This window comes from Panthera onca, chromosome D4, assembly GCF_046562875.1.
Source record: "Panthera onca isolate mPanOnc1 chromosome D4, mPanOnc1 haplotype 2, whole genome shotgun sequence".
Classification (NCBI taxonomy): domain Eukaryota; kingdom Metazoa; phylum Chordata; class Mammalia; order Carnivora; family Felidae; genus Panthera; species Panthera onca.
The window spans coordinates 58,585,862-58,613,577 of NC_138351.1; the positions used below are offsets into that span (position 1 = coordinate 58,585,862).

The following is a 27,716-nucleotide window of genomic DNA, read 5'->3' on the forward strand; positions in this document are numbered from 1 at the left end:
ACTAAGAAATGATATCCAAGCTTGCTAAAACTGTATCTGCAACTAAGAGAAGAAGGGCCTGAGCTTCAAGAGGAGGTAGCATAATTCAGAGTTTAAGAGCACACAAGTTTTGAAGTTACATATATCTGGGAAAAATGGTGGCTCAACCACTTACTAGCTCAGTCTGTTTTTCATTCCAAAAGTAGGACATCAGCAAAAATGGCAAAGTAGGCGACTCCAAAAGTCCATCCCTCCACTAAAGCAATGAATAAACTGGCAAAAACTCTCAGAACCAATTTTTTTTTGGAACTCTGGAAACTAACCACAGGTTTTGTAACAACCAGGGAATGCTTACTCAAGAAAAAAAAAAAACAACTGATTCTTAAGAGCTCCTTCTGGCATTTTCTGGTCCCACCACCCACTCCCCAGTTTGGTGGCCTTGAACCAGCCCACATCCTGCACAGAGACGGCAGTACTGGAAGAAGCAGGACCAACTTCATTCTCGAAAACCTGTGGTTGCTTGTTCTGACCTACTTGGCGGCTAGTGGAGGACCAACTCGAAGAGCTCAGCTCAGCTCACCTTTGTGTCACTGACCTCAGAACTCCCCTAGAGCTGGGGAGGCACTCAGGTGGCCTTTGTCAAAAACATTTAAAGGCAAAATATATTTATTCGTCTCTGCTGCCTAGGGCGACAGCTGACAGATGAGGCAAATAATATACTAACCAAGAAGACTGGGAGGCAAAGCTGGGAATGAGAAGCTTTGGGGAGTAAGAGCTTTGAACAGCTCTGACAAGTTCCTAGCAATCTGAGGTCCACACACATGCCCAGGGCAGGGCATATGCCCAGGAAAGACTGAGAAGGCCCTAAGCTCTCATGTGGGGCTCACCTCCTGGCTCTACTCAGGCAGAAAGTGAACACTAAAGCAGACTCACAAGCTGCCTGCTGGTGCTGAAGGCATGCCCCAACACCCATTCTAGCTCCTCAAACAACCTCTTACTCCTCTTACCTGTACCTGTGATAAGTGTCACAAAGTTTTCCAGGCCCTTTCCTTGGCCAAATTTCCTTTCCGCCAGGGCAGCACAATTGCCATCATTGTCCACCCACACAGGGAGATGCAAAGTGTCAGACAGGGGGGTCCTGAGGTCCACAGAGTTCCATTCTTGAATCAGTTTAGTTGAATGCAGCACAATTCCTTCCCGAGGATTTACCCGGCCACCCGTGGAAATACCTGAGCTCCACCACACACACAAGGAAAATAATTCTCATAAGCAACCTTAGAAAGTATGCCAACTTACTGGGTTTCAAACACAAATTAATTCACCCAAGATCTCCTAAGACAAGCATTACCAAAGATTGCAAGGAAATGTCAGGCAATTCTGAGCAAAATCTGTAGCTCCCCACCAATGTACGCATGACAATTACTGGGGTTCTAGGAAGTCTGCTTGGGGCCCACAGATAGGCCCTGGAGCCATCTGTACACAGAGCAGTGACTTGATGGTCAGTCATGCATCAGAACTTGGAAAACTCTGTATGTCAAAATGAACATTTCTTAACAAATCAGGAGACTATAGACGCTGGAGAGGATGTGGAGAAATGGGAACCCTCTTGCACTGTTGGTGGGAATGCAAACTGGTGCAGCCGCTCTGGAAAACAGTGTGGAGGTTCCTCAAAAAATTAAAAATAGACCTACCCTATGACCCAGCAGTAGCACTGCTAGGAATTTACCCAAGGGATACAGGAGTGCTGATGCATAGGGGCACGTGTACCCCAATGTTTATAGCAGCACTTTCAACAATAGCCAAATCATGGAAAGAGCCTAAATGTCCATCAACTGATGAACGGATAAAGAAATTGTGGTTTATATACATAGTGGAATACTACTTGGCAATGAGGAAGAATGAAATATGGCCTTTTGTAGCAACGTGGATGCAACTGGAGAGTGTGATGCTAAGTGAAATAAGCCATACAGAGAAAGACAGATACCATATGTTTTCACTCTTATGCGGATCCTGAGAAACTTAACAGAAGACCATGGGGGAGGGGAAGGGGGGAAAAAGTTACAGAGAGGGAAGGAGGCAAACCGTAAGAGACTCTTAAAAACTGAGAATAAACAGGGTTGATGGGGGGTAGGAGGGAGGGGAGGGTGGGCGATGGGCATTGAGGAGGGCACCTGTGGGGATAAGCACTGAGTGTTGTATGGAAATCAATTTGCCAATAAATTTCATATTAAAAAAAAAACGAACATTTCTTGAATATGTAATTCACAATCTCACCTACTCCCAAAATTCTGCAGTTCAGTTTTACAGCTTCTGCTGCAGCTTCAACACACATCTGTAGGATTAAATTAATCCTCTCTTCATAGGTTTTAGGATTGAACTGGGTATACTTCTTGACAATTTCACCCTAAAAGAGAAAAAAACAAGCCCTGTCTCATTGATCTAAGCTAAGAAGCAGCCTGTGAATCTTCTGACCTTTTTCACGATACATCAGACTTCACTATAGGATAGAGAGTACTGTAGATTCAGAGGACTGCTCAGGAAGGGAGCTGCTCTGATGTGGGCTGGCCGTGGGGTATGTCCAAGTAGTTTCCTGAGAAACGATCCTGGCACATGGCTACTGAAGCAACAACAGCTCACAGCAAATCACGGTGCCCCTCTTACGCATAAAGTCAGTGCTGGCTAATCACAATCTTCACAAAAAGGTCGTAGTTTACTCTTTCAGGCTGAAAAAACTTCCTTGCTTAAAAACTGAGGCACCTAAATATATATCCTAGGGAGGTAAGCGCTGATCACCTCCCATAAGTGAAGCCAATAATGGCGTGGTTCCAAAATGTTTAAATTACTGTGCTTTGTGATCTGTTTTAAAGCCAGTCAAGGAGAGTGTCTCCAAATTATGGTTTTTAAGTTTTTTCTTTGCTCTTCTCACTTGTGCATCATTTTGAGTAAATTTCAGAATAATGTTGCCAAACTTTAAAAAAATCCCACTGAAATGTTGACTAGAATTGTATTAAACTTGTAATTCAATTTGGAAAAGTGCTGACATTTTAAAAATACTCAGCATTCCCATCTAGGACACTTTTCAAGCCTTTACATTATTTGTTGAAGTTTTATACTTTTCTTCATATAGATAGATTGCGTAAGTTGTTAGTTTAGATGATTCTTACAATTTTGGTTGTTGTTCTGAATAGGCTCTTTCCCAATCTTTTGTTATTAATGGATTTTATCCATTTACAAGGGTTAAAGCAATCACTAATGATTGTCATTAAAAGGACACTGAAAGTGGGGCGCCTGAGTGGCTCAGCTGATTAAGCATCTGACTTGATTTGAGATCCACATCGTCAGACTCTGCGCTGACAGCGAGGAGCCTGCTTGGGATTCACTGTCTCCCTCTTACTCTGCCCCTCCTCCACTTGTGCACACACATGTGCAAAAGTAAATAAATAGTTTTTTAAAAAGTAAACCTAAAGTTGTGTTTCTCAACCTTCAACAAATAGTGAACAAATAGTGATGCCCTGGACCCCACCTGCAGAGATTCAAATAGCCTGGGCATCTGTATTTTTTTTTAAGCTTCCAGGTAATGCTAATGGACAGTCAGGCTAACAAACACTCACCAAGAGGAAAACTCAAAAATCTGCCTAAAATTTCAAGTAGAAAGTTACTGATCTTTTTAAATTTTATTTATGTATCTTGAGAGAGACAGCACAAGCAGGGGAGGGGGAGAGAAGGAGAGATTGTGCTGTTTGTTCTTTGCTTTATCCCTTTGTGACTCCCCCAGAATTATGTGAAATAATGCTGCAGAAAACATTTCTTTTCTTCTTGATTTTAATAGGGATGTCCCTAGAATTTCACCACTACAAAGGGTGCTGACCACTGATACAGAATAGATCATCTTCAGGTTAAGAAAATCTTCTATTAATATATTTTTTTGAATGTTTATTTTTGAGAGACAGAGAGAGAAAAGAATGTGTGAATGCAAGCGGGGGAGAGACAGAGAGAGAGGGGGACAGAGGATCTGAAGTGGGCTCCACACTGACACAGACAGCCCAGTGCGGGGCTCAAACTCACAAATGTGAGATCATGACCTGAGCCGAAGTTGGACACTTATCCAACTGAGCCACCCAGGTGCCCATTCTATTAATACTTTTTAAAGAGTATTTACAAAGGAGACCACCACTTCTTTTGAGAAAACTGGGTTTTGTTTTGCTCTATTTGATCCAAACAACTTTTATTTATTTTTTTTAATGTTTATTTATTTTTGAGACAGAGAGAGAGCATGAACGGGGGAGGGTCAGAGAGAGAGGGAGACACAGAATCTGAAACAGGCTCCAGGCTCTGAGCGGTCAGCACAGAGCCCGACGCGGGGCTCGAACTCACGGACCGCGAGATCATGACCTGAGTCGAAGTCAGACACTCAACCGACTGAGCCACCCAGGCGCCCCTAAACAACTTTATTTTTTAAGACCTTACTATTTTTCATGGACTCCTAAAACTTTATATATCCACAAGATTTCAGAACCTTCTCTGGTAGGCTTTTTTTTTTTTTTTTTTTAATCTTTACTCATTTTTGAGAGACAGAGCACAAGCAGGGGAGGAACAGATAGAGAGGGAGACACAGAATCTGAAGCAGGCTCCAGGCTCTGAGTTGTCAGCAGCATAGAACCCAACGCAGAGCTAGAATTCACCAGCCTTCAGATCATGACCTGAGGCGAAGTCAGATGCTCAACCAACTGAGCCACCCAGGTGCCCCTCTGGTAGGTTTATTCTTAAGTCATCAGAGATCTTTTAACATGAACAATTTAGTGTTTTTATGATGCTCTCTCAGTCTCTGTCAACACTGCTGATTTTTTGGTTAAGGGACTGAAGTATGCTGTACTCAACTAAAAATCATGTTCTAGAGGAGATGCAATTCCCTTCCCCATTTGCCGATGTCTTCCTCTGGATAATGACCGTAATCAACATGCTACATGCTGTTACCAAATATAGAATTCCAGGTCTCCTGGGTGGCAAGAGCCCTCTCTGGTGCCTAAGGTGTCTCCCATGGTTAATTCAAGTCTCACTAACTTGGATTCCCGGAGAATTTTATTTCTCTGAAATGTCAATAATTTGTAAAATATTGCAAGACAAACATTGTAATGGATCTAAAAGTCAATCCTGTGGGCAAATGATTATAAACTCTAATGTATGTTTCTAGTCCTACCTTCCAACCATACTTTAAAGAAAAGACCAATTATTTATATGAGGTATGAAGTTAAGACTTAGGAATTATTTTACCTTCATGCTGACTATTGCAACTCGGAGGTTTGTCCCACCGAGATCAACAGCCAAGGCACTTAGAGTTTCAAGAATATGGTCAATATCTTGAGAGATATTCTCCTTCACAGGAGGAAAGCAGAATTTCTTTTGCAGTGGCTCTTGAAGATCAATAGATTTGAGAAACTTCAAAATCCTTGGAACAGCATTTCCATCCCCATATATCTTTGAACTGCAGTATCAAAAAAGTCAAATTAAATGCTTCTCTCATACATGTGAAATGGTATGGAGGACACGGTACTAATAGAAACCAAGACTTCAGGTAATAAAGTTGTGCTTCTTCATTTTGAAATAACATCCGATATCTTTAGCATATTATCAACGGAATGTCTAACTCCACTGTTGGTTGAAATACAACTATTCCAGACTGGGATACCATTAACAAATGTCTCTATCATCAAAGACAAATTACCTTTGTTAAGCCAATTTCAGAATATAACATAATTTGGGACAATGAATCTATTTATTTATTGCTTTTTAAACCTTTACATTCGTGAGGAAAAAAAAGTTATTTTCAGAATTCAAACATTTCAAACATCCAAATAAAGGAAAATCTCATTAATTTGAAACAGAAAGGTGAGCAGTCTAAATTAAAATGCTGAACTAGACTATTTTTAAAGAAAATCAGTTATTTTCTAATATTTATAAAAAGTCAAAGTAGGTTAAGGAAGTATTTCCTGGCAGAAGTGCTATATTAATTAACTGAGACAAATAAAAAACAGCTATCCTCCATTTGAACCCCTGGTAGAGTAACAGGGGTTCTATTACCAAGCCCTGTCTCCCTGACAGCTAGGGACCCCTAGGGATATATAACAAAAGCTCTGTTAAAATGACTGAAGAATGATCACAGCTTAAAAACAGTGCCCACAGCTCCCCCTTTTAAATCACTTCTTTAGAAAGGGTATATACTCACCAAGGGTACTGTTTGCCAAACTGAAGATGCAGTGCCTGTAGTATTTTGTCTTGGGTATCAGCATCCCGGACATGAAGGACATTCTCCCCTAGATGAACCCAGTGACACATTACAATGATTTGGAAGTGGAAATATCCAAAGAATAAAGAAATTAGCAATGTGTTGTGCTCATTATTAACCTTGAAACCCAGAGGACTTCAAATGAGTCTATCAGAGAAACATCGACTTTTCTCCTTTATACCTTTAAAGCACTTTCAACAAGATTTCCATGTACCAAATACTTAAGGACACTAGGGTCATTTATTCCCAAAAAGAATAAATCAAGTTTTTGTTGATTTACTGAAATAAATGATGTACATTAATCTAGTACCCACTTACCCCCCACCCCTCATCTAATCGTTCAGTGCGTCCCTTCTTTCAATCCACCCTGCTTTCCATCTACTCGGCCAGGTGTTCATCAGCAGTCAGGCCAGGTCGTTCCATTAGTCTATCAGCCAGTCAGCTGTTCAGTCACTTTTTCTCCATATATTTTCTGGCCAGTGCAATGGAGTAAATACAGTGAAAATGGCCATATTTTTCAACAGACCTAGCTAAGAAGAGAAGAGCTGGAAAGAGGCATGGGGTTGAGGAAGGGGTTGGTTTTCAGACGTGAGAGGTGAAGGCATGTTTAAATGATGAGGAGGCTAAAGAATCATGGTAGAGAAAGGATACCCCTGAGGTCCCTGAGAAGGCAGGAAGGGTATGGATCTAGAACACGGGTAGAAGGCTGAGCAATGGGCAGGAAAGAGATGCCAACCCTTCCAATGTAAAGAGGTATGAAGGAAAGGATGGATGGACATGTGTTTATAGAAGTGTGGTGACAAATGACAAAGTACAAGACTGCCTTTGACTAAAGACCCGATGCCAGATCCAGTGTTCAATTCTTCTTTCACATTGTCCTTGAACTCTGAGCAGCGTTCAACACCATCTCCTGGAAACACTTTCTTTTCTGGGCTTTAATGCTATCACACTCCTGGGTTTCCTCTGGACTCACTGGCAACTCCTTTTCAGTCTTCCCACTGGCCCCCTCCTCCTCACCAGAACTCTAAATGCTGACTAGCTCCGGCAGTTGGTTGTGGATTCCATTCTCTTCCCTATTTACGTGTTACCCTGGTTAATCTCCTATAATCCCTTCATTTTATTTAAAAAAAAAAAATTTTTTTAACATTTATTTATATTTGAGACAGAGAGAGACAGAGAGAGACAGAGCATGAACGGGGGAGGGTCAGAGAGAGGGAGACACAGAATCTGAAACAGGCTCCAGGCTCTCAGCTGTGAGCACAGAGCCCGACGCGGGGCTCGAACTCACAGCCCTCACGGACCGCGAGATCATGACCTGAGCTGAAGTCGGCCGCTTAACCGACTGAGCCACTCAGGCGCCCCAATCCCTTCATTTTAAATGACATCTCTGGCAGGGTGCACCATTATCTCCATATCCTTTGTCTGTACTAGCATCAGAATTTTTAGCCAGGCATCTGATAATCCAGCTCAAGACTATATTCTTCACCTTCCCCTACTGCTAGCTGTGACCCTGTGACTATGTTCTGACAGGATACATGAAGAAATATTTGAAATTTACAGGTTGTGCTTTTAAAAGAAGGACATCTTCCCTCCTCTTCCTTCCCAATGACTAAAACGTGGACTTGATAGCAAGATTAGCATCCCTCAAGCAGACAGATGGAGGCTAAATTTCTGATAACCATGGAGTTATACCAATGAGAAACAAAGAAAATCCCACTTAGGCACTATTATCTTGGTTCTCTCTGTTACAGCAGATGAACTAATATCCTAACTAAACAACATCCACGTGCCAATCACTCTAAAACTTCTATCTCCAACTCTGACTCTCCCTGGAACTATCTAGCTGCTTGTCTGCCATGTCCACTTTGATATCTAATAGGCATCTCGAACTTAACACAGCTATTAGAAAACTCTTAATTGCACACCCCCCCCCCCAAATGTGTTCCTCCCACGGTGTCCCCTATATCAGCAAAGAGTGCCCCCACTGCTCAATCCAAAAATCTGCAAGTTTCTTCCTTTCACCGCTCACATCCAAGCAGCAGCAAGTCCTATAACAATCCCCAAATCTAACTTTTGTCCCTTTCTGTTATTATCATGTACTCTAAGCCACTATCAACTCTCATATCAACTGAAATAACCTCTCAAGTAGTCTCCCTGCTTCCACTCCTGTCCCACCACATTCCACTCTCATAGAGCAGCAGAGTGGTTTTTCCAAAATGCAAGTCACATCGTGTCATCCTCCCATAAATGGCTTTCCATGATACTTGGGAAAAACCCCAGATTTTTTACCCTGGCTTACAAAGGTCTGCCTCCTTCTCTGACATCATCTTGTATCGCTCTTCCTCCCGCCCAGTACCCTCCTGCTACACTGGCCTTTTGCTGCTCAAATACATCAAGCTTGTTCCTGTCTTAGGGTCTTCTCACTGGCTATTCCCTCTGCCTTCTCTCTGATCCTCACACAGAGGATTCACTGTTACTCAGATCTCAGCTGAAGTATCATCTCCTCAACGAGGCCTTCCCTGATGCAGTCTAATGTAGCCCGGCACATCACCTGCAGGTTATACCCTGCACACCACACATAAATTCTGACAGTCTTTTTTTTTTTTTCTTTTTTGTCTATCATCTATCTCCCCTCCCACTAAAATGAAATTCCACGAGAGCTGAGCCCTTGTTAGTCTGGTTTACTGACAAATCCCAGTGCCTACACATACTAGGTGTTTATTAAATATTTTCTTAATGAATGGAGTCAAAAGAATTTCCATTCAGTGGTTTGTATTTTCTCTGTGAAGTGGGGAGCAAGGTAATATGTTAAGAATGAAAGGGGATATCAAACTCAATACCCAAAAAACAAATAATCCAGTGAAGAAATGGGCAAAAGACATGAATAGACACTTCTCCAAAGAAGACAACCAGATGGCCAACCGACACATGAAAAAATGCTCCACATCACTCATCATCAGGGAAATACAAATCAAAGCCACACTGAGATACCACCTCATCACACCTGTCAGAAGGGCTAACATTAACAACTCAGGCAACAACAGATGTTGGCAAGGATGTGGAGAAAGAGGATCTCTTTTGCACTGCTGGTGGGAATGCAAACTGGTGCAGCCACTCTGGAAAACAGTATGGAGGTTCCTCAGAAAATTAAAAACAGAAATACCCAACGACCCAACAATTGCACTACTAGGTATTTATCCAAGGGATACAGGTGTGCTGTTTCAAGGGGACACATGCACCCCAACGTTTATAGCAGCACTATCAACAATAGCCAAAGTATGGAAAGAGCCCAAATGTCCATCGATGGATGAATGGATAAAGAAGATGTGGTGTATATACACAATGGAGTATTACTCAGCAATCAAGAAGAATGAAATCTTGCCATTTGCAACTACATGGATGGAACTAGAAGGTATTATGCTAAGCGAAATTAGTCAGAGAAAGAACTAGAAGGTATTATGCTAAGCGAAATTAGTCGGAGAAAGACAAATACCATATGACCCATATGAGGACTTTAAGACACAGAACAGATGAACACAAGGGAAGCAAAAATAATATAAAAACAGGGAGAGGGACAAAATATAAGAGACTCTTAAATATAGAGAACAGAGAGTTACTGGAGGGGTTGTGGGGGGGGGGATGGGCTAAATGGGTAAGGGGCATAAAGGAATCTGCCCCTGAAATCATTGTTGCACTATATGCTAACTTGGATGTAAATTAAAAACAAATAATAATAACGTAAGGGAAAGAAGACCTAAAGACAACAGAAAATTAGGGTAGCAATTACGAATAGAGAAAAAGCAGAGCTGAAACTAACCTCCTTGATTCTAGTCTTGTTCTTTTTTCACAAAGTCCATACATTTTTCCATTAGCTACAGAAATATATTTCTATGTATAGTATTAGAATTTGGACTACTATTAAAAACAAGATCTAACTCAATTAGCAAATTAATAATAAAATTTCTTTATCCTTCAGCTATTAAGGGGGCATCTTAGAGTTTTCATGCTCTAAACTACTCACTAAAAGTACTCTACTATACCCAAAAATGAGACTAGCATTCATATACTTATAATATATTCAACGATTCTAACTTACCCACAGCCATCAAAGACCATAATCAGCTAAGAAACTCTTAGCTCTGATATTACAAAGACAATAAAAATAAATGTAGAGCCCTAAAAAAATTTGGTAATCACTTTGTGCTATTTATAGATTTTAGGCTACAACTGGTCATTAACCTCATTCACTCACTGATTCATAAAAATATATGCCAGCACTGCCTTGTAATAATTCATATACAGAATTTTAAAGATGTTACAGATGTATGAGGGGGAGCCAATACTTAATGCCTCTTCTCTCACCTTCTCCTAGCTACTGCCTACCATGGGAGGCCAAGTTACTAATCTGATTGGTTAGACAGCAGGGCAATGACCACACTGTGCTTGCCAGAGCCACTGCTTTCCTATATATCTCTAGATAGCTGAGACATGGACAAAAGTAAATACCTGTTTCTCTTCCAATCTGACGTGTTCCAAGATTAATCACAGGTGTCCCAAAAGCTCCAACCTCTCGTACTCCACAGCTGCTGTTCCCAATCATACAACCAGCATGGGCAACCAGCTGTATAAACTGGTCAAATGGGACGTGTTTAACTGCACGGAAGTTGGGATGATGCTCAATGCCCTTCTTCCGCATCACTCGAACCATCTCTTTGCTCCCTGTGATAATGAAAATCAACTGTTAAATGGTTTATGAGATTTAAAAAACCATTTTCACTGGCAAGTATAGCCCCACTTAAAGAAATTGTTCTATGCAAATGCACAATGGTTATTAGGGAGATAATAATTTTAATTACTGATCTTTCCAGGAATGATGAATATTTAAAATGTCTGGTCAGCTCTCTGCTTCAACTCATCTAGGAACATTAAACAGCATTCATCAAAGTAAACACCTCTTACTAATCCCCCAATAAAAGCCTTTACATTAAACAACAACTAAGAAGCAAGACTGGCCAACAGTCTCTCTCTCTCTTAAGCTGGGAGTTCCTAAATTGAAAGGTCTCGGGCTCCACACACCAAGCTGATTAGAGAGCCTCTGCCTTAGCTATGCTCATATTTACCCTAACAACTGCTCAACTGGATAGCATCCCTGATTACATGGACTAAACTCCAACAAAATGCATGTAGATCCTGATATTGTGGCTGGTATTTTATATTAAATGCAGGATTATTTAAAATGGTACAGGTGTATGAAGGGGGAGGCAATAATTAATGCCTCTCTGCTTGCCTCTTTACTCACCCTTTCCTAACCAGCATCTAACAAGGGAGATAAGGTTGCTAATCTTATTACTTAGACAAGACCGTGAGCACCAAACTGTGTTAGCACACCATATTTAATGGTGGGCAGAGCCACTGACGTAACAGAAGTTGGGCACACATGTGCTTTCTCTCTTTTTAACTTCCTCTATGTGGCAAGGTAGGTGACAGACTCAGGGTCTAACTCCCTACTGCAGGCCTGGCCACCTCTCTCTATATCCAGTTCTGCCAGAGCACATCAGTCATCAACTATAATTATTGTAGTATTTAGTATGCCAGAAGGTAGTACTATTCTGAGATTCAGATTTAGGCTCACTGAAGGCTTTCTCTGGCCTTAAGCCTAAACCACAGACACTACTTCTATTCTCCTCCATTGGGGAATTGGGCACTAAGCCTCATAATGATAAATGGATGCCGTGATTCTTACTTCCCTAAAGTTCCTTGTGTTAATTTTGTCAAAAGCCCTGTGAGGAGGAGACGGGCATGTAGCAGACATGATTTGGGCATTCCTGGGACCCTTTATTTTCACTGGGGAAAAATATCTCTAATTCTAAAGTGTGTACAATCAGGAAAGTATATTATAAACAGAGTATCGCGGACAATGAATATTGAATCAAAGATATATAATTACATTACCAAATATTTATAGAAAATTTAAAGGGTTAGAAGAATCAATATTAACATTTTTGAAATACTAATGTTACCTGGATGAAACCTGGGTTGGGAGTTCTTCTTTTTTCCAACTAACATCCTACTTTGTTTCCCCTAATAGAAAAGATTATTCAAGAGACACTAAGAAGGATACTTTCAGAGTAAGATGCTGACATCTTGGTACTGCAGAGAAGGGTCCTGCCTCCTTCACCAAAAAATGCCTAAAAGCTCAGCAACGAGTGGTGTCAGCTAAACCAGTACTTGAAAATTCTGTAGCACCAGGCCCTGCTCTGCATTTCTCACTTATAGCTCACATTCCCATTAACCTGCCTAAGGTCTCACTAGCACCAAAGGCTACAGTACCATCCACCAGTAGGTGATCAACCAGGTCAGGCTTAAGGACAAACTGGTTGGGGACTCCGGATCTAAACTGCCTGTGCTCAAGATTAAGGTATAGCTAATACAAATAAGGGAACAAGAAATAACAGTAAGGGCTATTTTATTGCACTCACTCGGATCATTACTTTCCTAGAGATACCCTTTCACTTTCTAAGGTTTGTCTTTTAGCTACTGCATTTTCTCATTGGTGGAAACTGGGGGACAGAGACTAAACTTGGAACTACAGTGGAGATTAGAGAAAACTTGTTTTAAGTATTTCTTTCTTTCCTACCCAGTTTCTATCAGACTTGGCAAAAACATCACAAACTTCAATCTACTACAAAATTGGTGACCCCCTAAAAACTGGAATGCATTTCAGAATACAGTGGCCTTCAATGATAAGATAAGATAGGAGGGGCAGTCAAAAGGGGACATAATAGAAACATAAAATCAGAAAAGGAGGTGGCATAATTTCATTTCCAATTACCTGCATCAATGTTTGGAAACAGAACTAGGGTCCGCTTGTTAAATGAGATAAGCGCATCCAATGTTAATTCAAACATTTTTATGGAATGCTTAATGTCAGTGGTCACAGGGTGCTGTAGCGCAACAATGTAATCTTTAGATTTTACATCATCACCTGTTTAAAGAAAATCAAACCACGTTGCTTCATTAGTTAAGAATCTTAAAGAGGAAGAAGCAAATTCTAAAGCGTAAGACCCCAAAGTCTGTGTTTTCAAAAGTTCTAAGGAAAAAACAGTTTGTCACATTCCAGGTAGAGTATCTGGACATAGGATCAAACACTAAGAACTTGGAGCGCCTGGGTGGCTCAGTCGGTTAAGCATCCTACTCTTGATTTTGGCTCAAGTCATGATCTCACAGTCCTGAGATCAAGTTCCGAGTTGGGCTTGGCACTGGATGTGGACCTTAAGATTCTCTCTCCCTCTCTGCCCCTCCCTGTGCACTCTCTCTCAAAAAAATAAAAATAAAAAAAAATAAAAAAGAATTTAGAGCACCAAGTCCAAGAATCCAGCAAATTTTATAAAGGTGCTTGCTACCATAAACAAAATCTCTAACTTTAAGTAGCTGTCACTAGAACCCATTGTTTTAAAACCCAAAATAGTTCAGGGGCACCTGGGTGGCTCAGTTGGTTAAGCATCTGACTCTTGATTTCGACTCAGGTCATGAGATCAAGCCCCAAGTCAGGCTCTGCACTGACAGCATGGAGCTTGCTTGGGATTCTCTCTCTCCCCGCCTCTCTCTGCCCCTCTCCTGCTCACATGCACACTCTTGCACTCTCTCTCTCTCTCAAAATAAACGTTAAAGTAAATAAGTAGGGGCACCTGAGTGGCTCAGTCAGTTGGGCATCCAACTCTTAGTTTCAGTTCAGGTCATGATCTCAGTCTGTGGGATCAAGCCCCACATTGGGCTCTGCACTAACAGCATGGAGCCTGCATGGGATTTTTTCTCTCCCTCTCTCTCTGCCCCTCCCCTGCTTCTGCTCTAAGTAAACATTAAAAAATAATAATAAAAATAAATTAATTAAATAAAATCCAAAATATTTCAAAGCATTAGAAAAATGTAAATCTTCTCCGTTTCTAGCAAATTACCAGCAGTATTAATGAATCAATGAAACTCAAGATTACTTTAAGGTGTAAACATGATCTCAGGGTTCATGAGTTCGAGCCCCACATCAGGCTCTGTGCTGACAGAACGGAGCCTGCTTGGGATTCTCTCTCTCCCTCTCTCTCTGCCCCTTCCCTGCTCACACGTGGGTGTGCACTCTCTCTCAAAATAAGTGAAAATAAAAACTTGAAAAGTCTCAGAGAGGTGAAGTCATGCCATAAGGTGAGATCTATGAACTAAAACTTTAGCCTTCCGATTTCTAATGGAATATTCTACCTACAACGGTTTCTGAAAGAACTGAAACATACCCAACACCGACAAAAACAACCATCAGAGTGAATACAGTTTGATACGTACCTAACCACATCCGAATGATGCTCATGTAGTCTTTGTTCTTGGCAGAGAGAAGTTTGTCATAGGAAGGGCAGCCTGCCAGAAGGATGCGATCATGGTCCTCACACATGGATATCAGGTGCTGCTCTGCACTTCGGGTGCAACACACATGATAATGAGCCAGTTTTGTTATGGCATGTCTGATAGAATCGTCAATGGTCCCACTGACTTCTCCCCCTTCAATATGAAGGATTCGGATATTCATCAAGGCAGCAGAAGTAGCCAGAGCCAGGGCATCAAATCTGTCTCCATGAACAATCATGATATCAGGCTTCAAACGATTAAGGACATCTGGTAGCTTCACTAGGGCCAGGCCTACTGACTCCACCATGGCTGCCTCATCTTCCCCCCTAACAATCGTGTGTAGCCTGGTGTTAATGTCAAAGTCATCTTGTTCAATCATGCGATATGTGTTCCTAAAGCAGGAAAGAAAGAAAGATATGAGAGCATGTTCTTCAACACAGGACCATAAAAACATATGAAAAACCAATCTAAGAGCAACCCTGAAGGGAGAAATATTTTATAAAATGTACTTGTTAAAATAGACAAACTGAGGTGTAACTTACACACAAAAATTAAAAAGCATAGATCATTAATGTACAGATCCCTTGATTATCTTACATAAATACCCCTATAGCTACTACCCAGATCAAGATATAACATATCCAGCACCCTCACTAGTATCTCACTAGTGTCCTGGCCAATACCTGGGCACTCAGGGTACTGGGGGAGAATTTATTAAAATAGAAACCAAAGTTTTTGGTGGTTGACTTTTCTCTTTCTCTTTTTATAAGTTTTTTTTTAAAACAATACGCTACCTAATTTTTAAAAAATGTTACTTATAAAAGAAAAGCTCATTTTTTATTAAAAAAATAGGCAATCGGGATCCCTGACATGTCACTACACTATAAATTTCTGAATGATGGAAATTCTCTTCTGAATTTGTACTGTACCATTAGTGCAGCATAATTCTGAATGGGGTGTAAATGTAGGTTTTACAGCATTAAATTGGCTATAAAATGTAATTTCATGTCTGTTTCATGCTTTAGTAACAATAGCAATTCTCAGTGCCTCAAAGTTTCCTGTCTGTTATGACTGATTTAAAAAGATATGGTTTTTAATAAACATATAATAATGTAATTCTGTATAATTTTTCAAAATCTGTATTTTTAAATTGGAAAATATAGAAAATTATCCTCCCTAAACCTACCACTCAGCAATATCAGTGTAATCATTTTTATTTCTTTTTTCTTGCCATTTTATGCATGATACCTTAACATGGGGAGAACACACACAATTTTATAATCTATTTAATCCATTTCATACAATATTTTCTCTGATCATGATTCTTTACATACATCATTTTACATCATGTGGATGTGCTAATAGTCATTTTACAGATTCCTTGGGATTTTCCTACACAAACCATCATGTTGTCTCTAACAACGGTCTTTACCAGATTGAGTAATTTCCCTTCTATTCAAAGTCTGTTAAGAGCTTTTATCATAACTGATTTAATTTTGTCAAATGCTTTTTTGACCTCTCTTGAGATGATCTGGTATTTATTTCCCCTTTATTCTGTTAATATGTGAATAACACTGATTTTCAAATGTTCTATCAGTCTTGATTTCCTGAGATAAACCTACTTGGTTATGATGTATTAGCTGTTTTTTATATTGCTGAATGTGATTTGTTAATATCTTGTTAAAAAATTTCATGTCTATGGGGGCACCTGGGTGGCTCAGTCGGTTGAGCATCCGACTCTTGACTTTGGCTGAGGTCATGAATCACAGGGTGACAGGATCGAGCCCTGCATTGGGCTCCGTGCTGAGCATTTAAGGTCTTCTCTTTCTCTCCCCGACCCCCACCCACATGCTCTCTAAAATTAAAAAAAAAAAAAAAAAAAAAAAAAAAATATATATATATATATATATATGTTCATAAGGGATACTGGTGTAATTTTTTTTTCCTACAATGTCTCTGTCAGGTTTTATTATCAAGATTATGCAGATTTTATAAAACAATCTGGGAAAGTTCCCCTCTCATCTATTTTCTAAAAGAGTTTATGTACGATTGGTGTTATTCCCAGGGCGCCTGGGTAACTCAGTTAAGTGTCTGACTCTTGATTTTGGCTCAAGTCATGATCTCATGGTTTGTGAGTCTGAACCCTATATCGGGCTCTGCACTGACAGCATATCGTCTGCCTAAGATTCTTCTCCCTCTCTCTGCCCCCTCCCTCACTTGTGCATGCTCTCTCTCTCTCTGAAAAATAAACTTAAAAAAATTTTTTAATATAGAAGAATTTTGGTGTTATTTCCAAACAAAGGGGGAAAAAGAGAAAAAGACAAACCAAGAAACAGACTCTTAACTGTAGAGGACAAACTGATGGTTACGGCGGTGGGAGGGCAGGAATACATGAAATAGATGATGGTGATTAAAGAGTATACTTATCATGATGAGTACTGGGTAATGTACACAATCATGATATTATATACCTGAAACTAATATAACACTGTATGTTAACTATACTGGAATTAAAATTAAAAACTAAAAAAAAAAAAAAAAAAAAAAAAGACTGGCATTATTTCTTGCTTAAATGTTTGATAGATTTCATAAGTGACCCCATCTCTGTAGGAAATTATTTTCATAGGAAGTGTTTAATAATGAACTCAATTTCTTTGATACAGGACTATTGTGATTTTTCTATTTCTTCTGTGTCAGTTTGGTAAGCAGTGTTTTTTTTCAAAGACTTTGCCCATTTTTTTTTTTAATTTTTTTTTTTTAACTTTTTTATTTATTTTTGAGACAGAGAGAGAGCATGAACGGGGGAGGAGCAGAGAGAGAGGGAGACACAGAATCGGAAGCAGGCTCCAGGCTCTGGGCCATCAGCCCAGAGCCCAACGCGGGGCTCGAACTCACGGACCGTGAGATCGTGACCTGAGCTGTTGGACGCTTAACCGACTGAGCCACCCAGGCGCCCCGACTTTGTCCATTTTATATACACTGATTGCCAACTTTACTGGCCTAATATTTTTTATTCTTTTAATGGCTAGAAGATCAGTTGTGATATCCTCTTTCTCATCTTAAATTGGTAAGATCTGTGTTCTCTTTTTCTTATGCTCTGCTAGGAATTTGTCAACTTAATATTTTTAAATATAATTCTTTTATTGCTTAACCTACTTCTGTTTCATTGAATTCCACTCTTCATTCTTTTCTCCCTTCTACTTACTTAGGTGTCTTCTCATCTTTTTCTCATTTAAGAAAGTGAAAATAGACCATTAACTCGAAACTTCTCCTTTGTTATCTAAGTATTTAAAGCTATAAATTTCCTCCAAGCACTCCTTCATCTATACCCACAAATTTTGATATACTGTAATATTATTCAGTTCAGAAGATTTTCCAATTTCCCTTAAAACTTACTTGGTCCACAGGCTTAGAACTCAACAGTAAGAACGGGGTGCCTGCGTGGTTCAGCTGGTTAAGCATCTGACTTTGGCTCAGGTCATGATCTCACAGTTCGTGAGTTTGGCCTTGCATCAGGCTCTCTGCCCTCAGCTTGGAACCCACTTCGGATCCTCTGTCTCCCTTTCTGCCCCTCCCTCACTTGCTGTCATGTTCTCTCGCTCGCTCTCTCTCAAAAATGAATAAACATTAATAAAAAATTTTTAAAAAAAGAAGAACTCATCAGTAAGAGAAAACAACCTAATTTTTTTAATTTGAGAGACGGTGTGCATGAGCAGTGGAGAAAGGCAGAGGGAGAGAGAGAATCCTAAGCAGGCTCCACACTCAGCCAGAGCCTGACACAGGGCTCAATCCCACGACCCGGGGATCATGGCCCAAACCAAAATCAGGAGTTGGATGCTCAACCAACTGAGCCACTCTGGTGCCCCAAAACAACCTGATTTAAAAATGAGCTAAAGACCTTAACAGACACCTCATCACAGATGATACAAAACTGGCAAATAAGCATATGAAAAGCTGCTCCCCATCATAGAACACAGAAATGCAAATTAAAACAATGAGATACTGCTACAAACCTATTAGAATGGACAAAATCAGAACACTGACAACACCAAATGCTGACAAGGAAGTGGAACAACAGGTACACTCACCCACTGATGGTGGGAAAACAAAATGATACAGCCACTTTGGAAGACAGCTCAGTAGTTTCCTACAAAACTAAAATATTCTAGGGGCGCCTGGGTGGCTCAGTCGGTTGAGCGTCCGACTTTGGCTCAGGTCATGATCTCGCGGTCCGTGGGTTCAAGCCCCGCATCAGGCTATGTGCTGACAGCTCAGAGCCTGGAGCCTGCTTCGGATTCTGTGTCTCCCTCTCTCTCTGACCCTCCCCTGTTCATGCTCTCTCTCTGTCTCAAAATAAATAAATGTTAAAAAAAAAAAAAAAAACTAAAATATTCTTACCACACAATCCAGCAATCATGCTCCTTAGTATTTCCCAAAGGAGCTGAAAACTTATGACCACACAAAAATCTGCAAAACGGATATTTACAGCAGCTTTATTCATAAATGCCTCAACTTGGAAGTAACTAAGATGCCCTTCAGTAGGTGAATCAATCAATAAACTATGGTATATCCAGAAAATGGAATATTATTCAGTGCTAAAAAGAAAGGAATATCAAACCATGAAAATACATGGAGACTTAAATGCATATTACTAAGTGAAAGAAACCAATCTGAAATGACTGTGTACTTTATGATTCCAACTATGACATTGTGGAACAGGCAAATCTATGGAGATGGTAAAAGGAACAGTGGTTAAAGAACAGATTTTTAGGGCAGTGAAAGGAAACGACTCTGATACTATGATGGTAGATACGTGTCATTATACATTTGCCCAAACATATAGGATTTAAACCACCACGGTGAACCCTAATGTAAACTATGGACTTTCGATAATAATGAAGTACCAATTTAAGTTCAACTGTAACAAATGTACCACCAGGGATGGAGGGCTGATGTTGAAAATGAGAAAGGCTATGCATGTGTGAAGGCAGAACCCTCTGCTCAATTTTGCTGTAGACACAAAACTGCTCTAAAATTTAAAAAAAAAATTTATTACCAACTTATAGGAAATGAATGAACAAATGAATTTCTAAGTAGTCTGTTGTTACTTATTTGATTTTCTTTTTCACCCAATTCTTAGGAGTATAAAAATACTATGTTTTTAAAAAATGTTTATTTATTTGACAGAGAGAGAACACACACGTGGGTACAAGCAAGAGGGGCAGAGAGATGGGGGGGGGGGGGCGAGGGGGTAGGTAGAGAGAGAGTATCCCAAGCAGGCTCCATGCTGTCAGCGAAGAGCCCCATGCAGGGCTCAAACCCGTGAACCACGAGATCATGACCTGAGCCGAAATCAAGAGTCAAATACTTAACCAACTGAGCCACCCAGACACCCCTAAAAATGCTGTTTTTAAAAAAAAGTACCCAGGTAGTTGAAATAGAAGGTAGCTTATTTTTCTGTTGTTTTAATGTCTTTTAATATAATAATACATTCGAATGGTTTAAAATTTAAGATACAAAAGGTTCTACAGGGAAAAGGCTACCTTCTCACTTTTGTTTCCCAGTCATCCAGTTCCTCTCCCAGAAACTTATGTCAGTGTACTTCATACAACATTTCCATTAAGTACCAGTCAAGTTTCCTATCTACCAGTCTCACCAAACAAATACTACCTTTCTAACCTTATAGTGGCTGGCAGATAAGAAACCTAGCACAAGTTCCTTCACAGCCTCTCTTCCACTTGTCTTCCTGTCAAATTCTTCTCACAGAAGTAAAAGAACCACTTAGACTTTCATCTCAGGCTCTGGCTAAAATTTCTCTTCTACTTTGCTCTATGTACATACGAAAACCCAGTGGATTTTCTTAGATAGCCAGAATTCATTTGACATGTTTAAAACCTATGAATTTTTGAGCTAGCCATAAGTTTATTCTCTACTTTATGTATTTATGTATTTACCTAGAGCGGACTGGTTTTTAGAGACAGGTTTTTGTTTGCTTTTGCTGTTGTTGTTGTCTTGCTTTTAAAGAATAGTCTGAAAAAGGCAACTGTACTTTAACACAAGGTTCTCTCACATGTAATAGTGTATTATTGATATCTTTGGAAACTGCATTAATATTTTTATGCCACAAGAGTGCACTAAATGCCACTTTATTACACAGAACACAATGAATGTTTATCTCTGGTTTAGACATTCTATTCCAAGATTTCCCAACTGTCATTTTTTCAAATTTAGACTGTGATCAATAATAAACCTAATATCACCAAAATAAATACCAATGGTAATGTAACATTCTACCTTATGTTGTAGATCAATTAGATTTTTAAAATCTTATTCCATATCTACTACTTGGGATGCTGTCAATCTATACATGAGTTTTAACAAAGTACCATTAGAAGTCACAAAATACATTACAGGTAGTTACATTATTGTAGTCACACAATATAGATTTATAAGTAGCATTTCTCCTGAATGTAACAAGTAATAATAAAAATATTTATGGCTTTCAGTTATCAAGCACCTATTAAGCAGCAACACTGTGATGGACGCTTTACAGCACAATCTCCGTTCTCCACAGTAACATGCAACGTAGGGTTTCATTCCATTGTATAACTGAGGAACCTGAAGATGCAACTTCTCCAAGCCATATAAAAACTAAATGGCACAACTGATATTTGAAGCTAGGTCCACATGAGGCCAAGAGCCAAGCTCTCCGCACACCTTGTTGCAATTAAGAATATCATAAGAAAATGCTTTCATCTTACCCATAATCATCTATCAGGTGAGAGCCAAGTACCACCACATCAAGTTCAAAGAACTCAGGTTCCATTTTAATGCCAAACATGATCGGGGCAAGTTTCGAATAATCAGCACGGTTGCAAGTCGCAACACAAACCCGAAGCTTTCGGTTATTCCCATTCTTCTCCATGACTTGCTTCTTTTGCTTTGAGAGATTCTTAAAATAGAGTTCCTAAAGTTGCAAAAACAAATTATTTATAACCAGAATGATAGGTCCTAGATATAAACACAGCATTCTGAAGTTCTAATAAGCCTTTAACCAACATTTAACACAGTGCTTCTTAACCTTTTTTCCACCCCCACTCCTGTGTGACACACCCACTGGTACACCCAGAGCTAAGAAATTCCAGCTGACTAATTCCACCTCTTTCTGTGACACTTAAGAAAACACACCAGAATGCAATTAAGAAACAGTGATATAAATCAACTCCTCTTTAAAGGGCAAGCAACCATCAGCTCTTAATTAGTTAGAAACTACTTTCAATGTCTCACAACTGATCCCAACATACCGGTCTACTACAAAACTGTGACTGAGAATAACTGATCTAGTTCAACTCTCTCTTTTACAAAAAGGGAAACACAGGTCTTGAAAGAGGAAATTAACTCAAGGTTCAAGATCACATTTTTTTTTTTTTCAACGTTTTTTATTTATTTTTGGGACAGAGAGAGACAGAGCATGAACGGGGGAGGGGCAGAGAGAGAGGGAGACACAGAATCGGAAACAGGCTCCAGGCTCCGAGCCATCAGCCCAGAGCCTGACGCGGGGCTCGAACTCACGGACCGCGAGATCGTGACCCGGCTGAAGTCGGACGCTTAACCGACTGCGCCACCCAGGCGCCCCAAGATCACATTTTATAAGGGATAAGATCTATTCACCCTCACACTAAATACCCACTATATACAAAGCACTGTGATTAGTGCTGAGGAAGAGAACAGTAAAATAAAAACCCCTACCTTCAAAGCCTCATTAGCACCTACAGCCAGTGCCTACAAACTGGACAACTCCAAATGCCTACGAGAGATCTCTTGTCTTATACACAAACACCTTAAAGTCAGTAGCCCAACCCAAACTTACTTTTTTCCCCCTCATTTCTGTTCCTCCTTCCTTGTTATGTAAGTCAGTTATGAACTTCCATTCATCCAAATGCTCTGACATCCTTGTCTTCTCTGTTCCTTACTTTGTACCTCCCAAGCCCTGTCAATTCCGCCTCCCAAACAGCTTTCAAATCTAGCTCCTCCTCTTCCTCCCCACCAGGACATCTCCTAGCCCAACCTCTCATTTTAGGTTTGAACTACTGTTAAGAGCTGCCACAGGAATTTGCCTGTTGCCAGTCTTTGCCTGCCTCGCACAGGCTTTCAGAGTGATCGGCCCAAAGTTTGTAAATCTGATTACCATGATCGACAGAATACATAACCTATGGATGAAGTACGAATTGCTGATCTGGGCCTAGCCCATCTTTCCAACCACTTCTCCTCGACCTACAATTACCTGTACTCGGTGCCAAAGCCATACCAAAGTGCCTGCGGTTCAACCAGTGAGTCTTCAAATCTCTGTGCCTTTCTAGATAGAAGTACCTCTACCTAAAACTTCCTTTTCCCCTTGCCTGGCCTCCTCCCCATTCTTCAAAACCCAGTCTCAGGGTTGCCTCTTACTGAAAACCCTGACATAAACTTTGGTCCCTCTCCACCTCACCCCTTTTAGTTGCTATCTTCCTCTGAGCAGTATGGCCTTACCATACACATATATACTTTTGTTCAACTCCTCTGCCCTCCTGCCATCTACACCTTTCATTCAAAAGTAAAAATTGGTGGCAAGGGATAAGAGATGTTTTATGGAGCATTTTAAACTTCTCTATATCAATGTAAAATTCCACCTCATGGATGCAATGCTTTTGCTTCAGGAAGTGTGTCAATACTTAGAACTTGCAATCAGTAATACAGAGAAGCTTGAGTAAAGACGCCAGTAAAAGGGGAGCTGCCTTTTAGACCAGGATACTCTAAAACCTGCTGGAAATCTCATCAGTGGCCATCTCACCTCTGTATTGGGCTAGAACTTCTGTGAGCACACAAACTGCCCCATCATTAGGCCCATTCTGAACTTCACAATCTCTGGTAAAAGCTAATGGCACCCAACAGAAATCATTTATAAAATAATGAAATAAGCATCTGTCAAGACAGTTGTATTCATAAGCTCTAAGCACTACCAATATCGTTAAAGGCAAAAATATTTTTCCAAAAATGGTTATTTTAAATGTTCTTGTGCATTATCCCTCTTTCACTGATGATTAAATTTGAGTTGAATAACTTGTTGGTGATATTCAACTTGCTGGGTGAGGCAAAGCAAATCTTTCATGGTTGGTTAATTTGTTTTCATTTTAGAAGAACAGTAAACTCTATCTTGCAATACTAAAATACTTAGTATTTACCAAGTCAAAGGTTATTCTAACAAAACTGAGAGTAAGCTAGCTAAATAAACCAACAATGAAAAAGGCAAAAATGTTATTAAGGCCAAAGCTTTAAGGAAAGGAAGTTAAATCTTAAAAATATGGTAAAATGGCTTAAGGGGAGAAGTTTTATATATATACATATATATGTATACATATAATTTTAACTTATTTTTTGATTAGGTAATACATTTGCATGGTTTAAAACTGAGAAATCACAAGAGGCTACATAGCAAAAATTCTTCTCATCTGTGTTCCCCAGCCATGTAGTTCTTCTCACTGGATGCTATGAGTTACTATATTCTTATCTATACTTCTATAAGTAAACTATATGCATATATAAATACAGATGTATTTGCTTACAAATACATACAGCACATATTATGCAACTGGTAACATTCTACAAACTGATATTCATACCTTGCTTTTTAAAATGCTTTTAATTTGGGGGCATCTGGGTGGCTCAGTCGGTTGAGCATCCGACTTCAGCTCAGGTCATGATCTCACGGTCCGTGAGTTTGAGCCCCACATCAGGCTCTGTGCTGACAGCTCAGAGCCTGGAGCCTGTTTCAGATTAGTCTCCCTCTCTCTCTGCCCCTCCCCTGCTCATGCTCTGTTTCTCTCTGTCTCAAAAATAAATAAAAACATTTTTTTTAATTTAAAAAATAAAATGCTTTTAATTTTGTTTCTGAATTGAATGGGAAAATTGGAAAACTTAAAAGGCACTGGAAATATTAAACCTAAAGGTGCAAAGTTTTGAAAATTGCACCATCAACTCTTCAAATATATGAAGGGTATGAGAACCCCAAAAGTAAAAATAATCAATGTCACAAACATTTATGTGCAGAGAACTATGAAGAGAGCTGAGGCAGACACAGAGCTGAGAAAGACCTAGTCTCTGATTTTTAGAAACTTAAATCTAATACCTGACACCAGGCCACATAATAGATCTTAACTAGTTCACTTTCCCAAATAGGAGCACCAGAAACAAAATGAATTTTTTTTCAGCCCAGTATACATTATCATTTATTCTGCATAAGAGGTCATACCCAAAGATACATTTTTATACTGAGAACTGTGACCAGAGTCCCCGTAACCAATATAGAATGAGTAAATGTGGCAAAATGGACTTAAACTATACCAGCATGATTTAAGTTGCATGAAGTGCAATGTAAAGGAAACAAGATAAAACTCATTTCTTTACACTCTGGAATGCCAGACAGCAATTAAAAAGAATGGACTATGTCTATATTTGTCCACACTTATGAATCTCAGCAACAGAACATTAGAGGAAAACAACAAATTCTAAAATCTTAGATACAATAAGGTACCATTTTTTTGTAAATGTCTTAATGCATAATGTACTGTTTAAATGTATAAAACATCATATGTTGTTTATTTCTCTACAGTAAAGTTACACACCAACTCAGGAAAGTAGTTACTATCTCTGGAGAGGGAGAGAAGGGAAAGAAAAATGGGGCTTAAAAGGCTTAGGTAACATTTATTTTTTTAAATCATACCATAGGCAGAGATGTGAAACAAACACGGTAACATATTAATATGTGTTAAATCTTGGTGACTGGTAGAGGGTGTCATATTGTCTTCTGTCCTTTTCAGCATACTTGAAATTGTCACTATCAAAACAAGAAATCTTTTTTTTAAGAATCTTTTAAATAGACACTGTGAAGTAGTTATGTTGTCCACATTTCCCTCAAGCCTAAAGCTCAGAAAGTCAGGAGGGGCTGGATATTTACACCCATTTCACCTATTAATTCCAGAATTGTAACTAAAATATAGCTAAATTCCAGAGAAGTATGCTTTCATCTCGAATTCACTGGCAGTCTCTGAGAAACCCAATTCTTAAAGCCCACTTCCTGCATTCTTTCAAGAGTAACCATTTTACATACTAACAAAAGGTGATCAACATGATCAACACTTCCCAGAAAAATATTCCTCTGGACCTCAACTGAAATGTTGGAAAAAGACTCACCAGCACTTGGCTCAAGTAGTCACTGAGCAGAGGAAACAGTAACAGTAAGCATCTGCTAAGTACTTCTGAGGTGCTAAGCACTAACTATATTTAGAGCTTTACATTAACCATCTCATCCTGAGAGCCCTCTCACCAATCCCATTTTACAGACGGGGACACCGAGGTACAGACAAAATAATTTACCTGCCCCAAAGTACAGTTTGTTGCCAGAACTAAAAATCAGTCCCAGCACGCAGGATATTACACATCCATTGTTTGCCTAGTGTCTGTTCCTTAACATCCACGGGCCTTCGTGGCAGGTCTTGCCAGGCTCCATAGCAATTAAGAGAACATGACATACCACTCTTCCCTCGGTGCAGCGGGGATGCGACTTACAATTAAGACGGAAGGAGCTATGTAAAAGCGGCCTGAAATTTCTGAAGCCTATTCCCGAGCTGTAGTTTGGTTTGGCCTCTTCCAGAGCTTCTCTAGCTGGGTTAGCCAATTATCTAGACTGCTACACGGCACTCCTCTCTTTCCGAGGAGCCCAGAATACTTGTTCGTGCTCTAACAATTTTACAGGTGTGCTCAAGATTGGAGAGGAAAATAAACGCGCGTCAAACTACTAAGGAAGCCCAGACTCAGAATGGCAGGGTTGGGGGCAGACCTTCAAAATCATCTTTTAATCCAACCCTTAACACCCCAGGGCAACTTGTCTGTCAGGGAGCTCTCCACCCTCTTTTGCACACCCCCGTAACAGAACCCTCACTATCTCCCAGGAAAGCCCCTTTCCTTACAGGGCAGCGCTGCCCGGGGGATGGAATCATGCCAGGCCTCCGGCTACCCGCCCGGGGCCCGCAATGAAGCGGTCTGCTCCGCGGGCCACAAGACGGAGCCCGTAACAGGAATACGGAGGGGCCCTGGCACGTAGGCCTGCGAAGACCGGACGAGGCCGGGGTCTGTGCGGGCCTGGGGACGCGGAGAGGTAACGGGCGGCCGCCGGACTGCGGGGGCCAAGAGGCGGGGGCCGGAGGAAGAGGCCGTGGGGGTCCGAAGGATGCTCTCCCCGGCCCGTCTCCCGAGTCCCGGCCGACGCGGGGCTCTCACCACACGCTGGCGCGCTGCTCCCTCGCACGCCGCCGCCGCCCCGCCTCGCGGGCAGAGCCGAACGCAGCACCAGCAAGCGGGCCGGCCCAAGACCGCCCCCGCGCCTTCCTCACGTCGGCCGAGCGCGCGGACGACTCGGGTCTAGATCCCAGCCACGCACGCCCCTGCACGCCCACCCCGAGCGCCGAATCGGCGAACGCGCCCTTACGTAACCTGAGAGCGACCCTGTGATTGGCTGCGCCCGCCCGTGCCCCACCCCCTGGCCAAACGGTCTTTGGAGGGGGCCGGTGCGGGGGCGCCGAGTGCCTTCCGTTGTCGTGGCGGTCGGGGTCTTGCTGGTCTCGCTCTGTTCCCGCCCCGACGCCTTCTCTTGTGCCGCCACGCACGCTCGGGAGCCCGGGTCCTCACCCAGGGTAGTGGTTTTGGCCTTGCACCCAGGGGGAATTAGGCCTTGTATTCCCTCCGGCATTTTATAGGCTATCACCAAAACAATTCTGCCGTGCAGCTGGTCAGCCACAGAGCCATCTCTTGAGTTAAACCCTTGTCGCTCCAGGACCGTGTCTCCTAGAAGGCTCTGATGGAGGGTTGATGATGACCCAAACAAGCCACACACCGGCTGATCCTTATAAGACGCTCAGCCTAGGCCTCCTCTTTAGGAAACTTCCCACCAGCCCTGCCCCAGGGACGTCCGGCGGGGAACTTGGCAGCAGCAGAAAAGGTGTCAGGGAAAAGGCTCCCACAGCTCCTAATA

General features: G+C 40.9%; 1 protein-coding gene across 10 annotated transcripts in view; it reads right to left on the bottom strand.

The window, feature by feature from the left end:
• Positions 1 to 27,716, bottom strand: part of GNE (glucosamine (UDP-N-acetyl)-2-epimerase/N-acetylmannosamine kinase) — a 70,430-nt gene that overhangs the window by 13,170 nt on the left and 29,544 nt on the right. The window contains exons 1-10 of one of the 10 annotated variants that reach the window (XM_081790911.1): positions 26,966 to 27,067; positions 24,310 to 24,512; positions 21,412 to 21,617; positions 14,591 to 15,042; positions 13,095 to 13,247; positions 10,769 to 10,981; positions 6,203 to 6,290; positions 5,251 to 5,461; positions 2,254 to 2,383; positions 987 to 1,208 (exon numbers count right to left, since the gene is read on the bottom strand). In XM_081790911.1, coding sequence (XP_081647037.1) covers positions 987 to 1,208; positions 2,254 to 2,383; positions 5,251 to 5,461; positions 6,203 to 6,290; positions 10,769 to 10,981; positions 13,095 to 13,247; positions 14,591 to 15,042; positions 21,412 to 21,575 — 1,633 coding nt within the window. In that variant the 5' untranslated portion in view covers positions 21,576 to 21,617; positions 24,310 to 24,512; positions 26,966 to 27,067. The other 9 variants (XM_078436687.2, XM_078436679.2, XM_081790912.1 and 6 more) reach the window with 9 other exon arrangements.